General features: G+C 49.3%; 1 protein-coding gene across 1 annotated transcript in view; it reads right to left on the reverse strand.

The window, feature by feature from the left end:
• The window catches only part of LOC122376239 (bicaudal D-related protein homolog), a 71,357-nt gene extending 67,594 nt beyond the window's left edge, over positions 1 to 3,763 (reverse strand). Inside the window, exon 1 of the mRNA XM_043356031.1 lies at positions 2,185 to 3,763. Coding sequence (XP_043211966.1) covers positions 2,185 to 2,394 — 210 coding nt within the window. The 5' untranslated portion in view covers positions 2,395 to 3,763. The remainder of the gene's footprint in view (positions 1 to 2,184) is intronic.
• Between the last annotated feature and the right edge of the window lie 3,129 nt (positions 3,764 to 6,892).

The following is a 6,892-nucleotide window of genomic DNA, read 5'->3' on the forward strand; positions in this document are numbered from 1 at the left end:
TGTGCTCGCCGCTCGCGAGGTCTCGAGTAGAGTACAAGTAGAGCGATCACAGCTTGCTCGAATGTGCCGCGGGAGGTGCCATGGGTACGCCCAATATCGTGTTGTGGTGTGTTGGGATGGAGCTGTGATCTTGGGTCACGACTCACGTCGAAAAAGGTTTAGTCTGGGGTGTGAGGATTATGAAAACGTCTCTTGCTAATTAGTGGACTTCACTTGATTGGCCATACTTTCAAAAGACGTACCGTATGCCTTTCACATTATCAGTGCATTGAACACCAAAAATATGATTTTTCATTAGGGATATTCGTAATTGATAAACGTAAAATGCCAAACAATATTGCCGCAAGCCGCAAGGTAAGCATGCGGTACTTGCACTAAATACGGAAGTTTCAAACGAACAGCAGCTAGTTGACACTTGACAGACGCCCTTACTGGGCGGGAGACAGTGGCGGCGCAGCACGGACAAAGCACGGCGCCGGCTCCCCTCCCGCGCCGGCATTGTCACAGTGCGCCGGAAGTGGCCAGCCAGCGGTACGGCAGTGGGGGCGCGGGGTGACGTTTTGGTGTCTGACGGCGCATAACGCGACAGAAGCTGGCCGGTGGACGCCATACCCTGCTGCACGCCAAATATGCTTATGAGTTTATCCAACATCCCATGCAAATATACCACCGATAAGTGTAAATCTGAAGCGGCCTATCAGATCTGCCGCTTGAAAAAGGCATAAGGTGAGGTGGTTATCTGGAATCCGATATAGATGGTAAACAGTGACTCATGCCTTACTTCACGCTTGTGTTGCATGACAAGTTTACTGAGCCCCAGCGGCCAGCCTTGCACCATTCTGACAGAGCCGCAGTAAGCTCGATTTTGTGGCTATAGCCCTATCAGTCTTAAACGGTATCGCCCTGGTACCTAGCTAGATGGTAGATGCTGCGAGGGACCCGCCATGTGTGAGGGCTGGGAGCTGAGCAGCCGTCTCATTCTGTTCTACGCATCTTCCCCTCCCCAGACCTCAGGCTCGGTCACGGCCGGTCATCTCAGTCTCTGTGTCAGAGGAGGTCGCCACACGTGAACTGCCTGTGAATTCGACAGCTGCAGGAGCCGGCGAGCAGACCTCTCGAGTGTGAGGTCACCGACGCCTTTTCGTCACCGACGCTGGGACGGACTCTGGCAACGTCACTGTGCGTCTTCATTGGCGGATTTTTTTTTACAACTGCTGTTTAATTGCTCTTTTAACCGTGATTACTGATTGATAAGTGGTGATCATTTTATAAAGGAACCCCTTGAAATTCTTGATTGGGCACGGAATGCATTATTGAATCCCTTTTGATAGCATCTGCTTTGGACTTCAGGAAAACTTTCCCAAAAGTTTGTTGGCATAATTGGTCAAACGCGGCTGTAGGTGCAGATGTCACCATTAGGTTAACGTCACAACTAACGTCACCATCACCGTCGACCGTCACCTGTCGAGCCCGGGTGCACAAACGGTTTTATCGGTCCCAACGTCACGTCGTCGTCGTCACCGTCAAGGCGTAACCATCAGGACGCAGGCACACCATTGCATTAGCGCACTTCACCAGTGGCGCCGAGTTAGACCGGTCTGACACGGTGCCACCTATCCTTTATGAGGTCAACCTGAATCTGAGCCGCAATCTCCGTCGAAATAGGACTCTGCGCAGCGCTGAAGGTTCCTGATCGTTCTCCGTCCGACAGAACTCGACTCCCAGCGGGGGCTGACCGATTCTCGGCGACGTGTCATGGCGGCTCTCCCTTCAGTACTGTACCAAACATGGACCGGCCGCGGGCGTCAGACCCCCTCCCCCCCTCCCCACGGCTCCGCTGATCAGATCAGCTCAGACTAGGCGCCCGCTCAGCAGCGCCGAAGGACGTCCGAATCAGCATCCGTGTCCTGGTGAGGCCAAGGACAGGTAATTGAATTCGCCGGGAATGCCGGCAGGGGTTTCCTGTGTGACGTCATCGCACTTGGAACACGCTGTCGCTCCAGCATATCAAGTAGGTGGACGGAACGTGACTGAACGGTGAAGTTCACCAGGTGCGGCGGCCACAAAAGACAGATAGATATTTTAAATTTCGATGTCAGCTTTTAGCGTCATCGGTCTCCCCGTGTTTGAAACTTGATACGTGATTGTCTTTGAGTGGTCGGCTGGCCTCCATGCATCACTTACCTCGAGGTGTTTGGAGTAATCCTCCGCCATGCGTTCGTTCTCCATGCTGAGGGCCTCATTTTTCTCGAGCAGTGCCTTGCCGAGCTCGGCGGCCAGCACCAGATCGTTCTCCTTCTGCCGCAGCTGGGAGTAAACGTCGCCAGATTCCGGCTCGTCCCGGGACTCCATCGCACTGATGTATTCCTCCAGGTAGTCGGCCTGGTTCGCCATCGTGTCACGCGACTCGTGAGTGGCTCGAGAGTCGAGACCGTCTCGTGAGGGACCTGTCACTGCCTCGTCAATAGGTCACCCTACCTCGGCAAGCGACGGCAGAGCCGCTCGTCACTTTGCACTCAATCACTCACTAACCGCGGAGTTGTCACTTCTCCGTCACTGGGTGGTTGACAACCTCGTAACCACCTTGCCACCTCCTCGTGGCCGCTTCGTCACTGAATGGTCAGTCGACACCGCTGGCGTCGCGCCGCACACATCCCGAGGCCGTCACCCGCGCCGAGCGTCGCCCTGGACGACCGTCGCTGACAGGACGCACGCGCCACCCCGATGGCTGACACCTGTGAACTGACGCCACCGCTGCCGCCGCCGCCGCCGCCGCCGCCGCCGACCGGCACACCTGGCGGCCGCCCGGTCCGCTCGCTAGTCGGCGCGGCCGGCGCCGATGGCGTCGAGTCACTCGCGGCGAGTCTACGCTCCCACGGTGGCGGTCGGTTTGAAAGGGGAACCGGATAGAGCCGGGGCGACTCGTGAGATGCCTTACGGTCGGTCCCAGGTATCCGACTTCCGGTATAGGTCGCCCGTGTTACCTGGAGGATTGGGGCAGGCGGCTCTCGCTATTTGGTGTTGAAGAAGAGATCGAAGTGTCGGCCAGAGTTTGGGATGAAGACGAAATGTGTTTGTGCTTTGTTTCTCGGCGAAACCACCCGACTCGCGCAGTTTGCAATAAGAATTCTTTCGTGAAATATTCATCCTATTCTATGTCGAGTTTGCATTGCTTGAAATCTATCAGCGTTCGGAAACAGGCAATAACCGTTTCATGGTCGTCCGAATCTCGATTCGTCGCTGAGCTGGAACTGACTTGCATTGCAACACTGGCTTTTGCATGCCACTTGCAGCCGCCTCTGCAAACGGCATTCGCAGGGTGGCGTTCGTTCGCACTGCTTGACCTCCGCGCTCGGCTGGGCCGGGCCCGCGGAGAGTGAGGTAAATTGATGAAATCTGTTTTTTTTTCTCGCTTATACTGGCTTGCAGGATGTCATGCCTTGCAGCGTTCGGCCCTGAGCGCTGAGTAACGTTACGAAACCCACGCCTTTTTGCTGTGTTCTGCAATGACAATGCAGGAGCGGTGACAGAGCATATGGCTGGTCAAGTTGATAAGTCTTCAATGTGCCCTGGTGCAATCCAAGGCGATAAATACACTATCCTTCCGAAATAAGTGCGGTTTACGGGTACGTTTTGGGATTCTTCAAATTAGTTTTAGCCTTTAGACCTGGCTCAGTGTCCATTTAGAGTTACGGTAAAAATTAAAAGAGTATGTGCAGCATGTAGGTTAAATACTTTTCAACTCTGTAAAATAAAAAAATATAATATTCATTTCTACCTCACCTCTTATCTTATGCACCTATCTAATGCACCTGCAACATGTGCTATACTTCCTCCAAGTTTGTTACTTAGCACTACCATCTATACTCTATTATAATTCAGGTAATTCATCTTTGGTGAACTACACTGACCAATAATGTGATAAGTAGCATCCAAATGCAAGGATGGACAGCACTGCCGGCTTTTTTTCGCCTGAACAAAGCTTATATGGTAAGCGGTCCCAAAGGCGTACACCCACCCTACCGTCTGGCTCTTATGAGGCAACAAAGAAAGGATAAGGCAGGCTTGGACCTTATAACAATCATATTTGATAATTACTTTTATAATGATCAATATGTTAAAATCGGTAATAAAACTCGCAACCGGCTCGGAGGTTATGTTATAATAATGGCCTTTGGCTTCTTTATTCGTTTTGGTGGCCTAGCATACGGTGATATGCTGCAAAGGTGATGCATAGCAAGGTGTGCCAACATGTTTTCTCTATACGCCTAAAACATACCGAAGAGCGCAGAAAAACGCACCTATCCCCCTCTCCCTCACCTCTACCAGCGTGAAGGCTAAACTGTTAGCAATGTGTTTTTTATTGAATGTTTTTTTCCTCAACGTAGTTCCGTCGAATAATGTATGATTTAGCCCTCGATCAAAAACATAACCTGACCGGCAAGGGTTACATTTCAAATCGGTTTATCCAAATTATTGAGCTGAACACATTCAAAGTGACATCATCGTCTTATCATATCTAATCTGCAAATTAGCTGCCAAAAATGGGAATGACCTGTTCAGATGACCTCACAAGTATAACCCGCGCCCGCTGGGGGTCGGGAATTTTCACGCCCTACTAGGGGGGGAGGGTAACACTCCCCCCTCCTTCTAACTCGGCTCCTGGGACATGTATAGCGATACGCGGAAGGCGGCGTTCGAAAGAGCGTCTAAAACAATGACGAAATCATTTTAATCACTTTTTGGTCAGATTCAAAGTCAGGTTACCAGAGGGCATTGAAGGCAAAATTTCGCAGATTTTCAGGTCGAATGTCGACAATTTACAAGATGCCAACGCATAACTCGGGAACCAATAGAGCTCCAGCGCCGCGGAAAAGCACATTTGATAGCCATGTTAACGCGCTTTTTAACATTTCTCTCAGATTTGACCTAACGTCTACGGTTTTGCCTGCAGGAACAAAAACTGCCAAAATAGCCGATTTTTCGAAAACGGTTTTTCTGCAATAACTTTTGACTCACGTCTTGCACGAGTTTACTTTTACCAGCAACGTGTTCCTCTCGTCACGACGCAACGCAATGAATGAACTATAATTTGACCTTAAAAGGTCAACTTGAAAATTTGACCTCAGGTCAAGGTCATGACCTGACCGGAAAGGGTTATACTGCATACAGGTCGATTCGTATCGTCGAGCTGTAACTTACATACATATCTAAAGCGTTTTCATCGCTCTATCATGCCTCTATCAAAAGTTATTCGCGAAAAACTGTTGGATACCATTTGTGACCTGAGATGATCGCAGGGGCATATACAGGGTTCATGGGTGCCATTTTCATGAAGTGCGTCAAAGTTACTCGTGATTAGGTGTTTTGAGAGTGTTTAGAACGACTTTCGTCCAAAAGAGTCGCTTTTCAATGTTCTCCCATTGGCTTATAGGCAATGGAGAAGTCGCAAGATTTTCCAACCTTAGGTCACCGATGTCGAAATTCCGAGATATTCATCTTGTACAATGTACATACTGTTGCTCTTATCAATCGCTGAAAGTTTCAAAGCGATCGGTCGACGGTCACTCGGTATAGCTATGGCAGACATTAAAACTTTTTATGAGGTGAGGCCACTTGAAGTGACCTGGTGACCTGACCTTGAATGACCTTGGTCTGAAATTGTAACAACATGTGTAGAATTGATGCATGATAAGGTGTGCTAAATGATATTTTGTATTTCAAGTGAGACAAGCACAATAGCACCGAGCAAAAATGATAGACGTCTATCATTTTTGTTCCGTGTTATTATAGATATTTGTATATTCGCGAAAAACCACAGGGGGGGGGGTGTTCAAACACCCCCCTCCCCCAGCAGGGCGCGGGATAATTTTAAGTCAAGTTTGCCACTTTCTGTGAGTTACTAAAGCTTTAAGCTCTTTTAGTCTAACGAGACCAATTCAGAGCCCCAAGGGTTCCAAATAAGAGCAATTTTCTAATTCTGTGTTTGTTCAATAATGTTTCATATTTAACCCTCGCCGGTCGAGGGGGGAGGTAGGTGCCGCCCCCATATATTTTTTTTCTTTCTGACGATAGCTCCGAACACGCAGATGATAGAGAGCTGCTACTTGGCATACCTGATCTTCGATTCAAACCAGAATCTTGTGACACCAACTGCATTTTGAAGTCAGGTCAGGTCAATGACCTAAGACGTCATAAGTCAAACTCTGCACGGTTCTCACGTGTCGCAACTTTGCAACGCCTTCAGAGCCAAAGCAGCTTTAACAGGGAGATGAAACTTACAAGATCTAGTATCCTCCAGTGGTCTCACAACTTGTATATCTGGTATTTTCCCTAAAGTTCGCATGAGATCAGGCCGGTCACGTGATCTCACCATTATAGGCCAAAGGAAATATGAAAACTGCTATTTTGGCGCCGGGAACGATCTCAATCAATCTCAGGCACACGGAATTGTGAGTTCATGGCCATGCACTCCTGGCAAGGTTGGATGCTTCATTTTTGCATTGTTGACCTTGCGTGAAGTCATTTATGAGTCACTAGGGTCATAAGACTTAAGAGTTTTCGTCAATAACTCCCGAGCAAATTGAGCTAACGAGTCGGGAAAGCCATCAGTGGACTCCGGGAGACCTGCCGAATCGAATGATATGCAATATGACCTCCTTCAAACAGCTTCGTGACCTTGGGGCTCTGATCTGACCTTGATCCGAGGTCAACACCTTAAGTTGACCTCTACCGAACAAAACGCATACCATTCGACGCCCCTGAGCCAGGCAAACACGATGATGCCAAAATCATGTTTCTATGATTGTTTTTTTTGCGAAGTTATTTATACAAAAAATGAGCCCGTGCCTTGGGCCTCAGGCTGACCTGAGACTTTAAAATCCGGTACAAG

This window comes from Amphibalanus amphitrite, unplaced genomic scaffold (assembly GCF_019059575.1).
Source record: "Amphibalanus amphitrite isolate SeventyFive unplaced genomic scaffold, NRLGWU_Aamphi_draft 000042F_arrow, whole genome shotgun sequence".
NCBI lineage: Eukaryota > Metazoa > Arthropoda > Thecostraca > Balanomorpha > Balanidae > Amphibalanus > Amphibalanus amphitrite.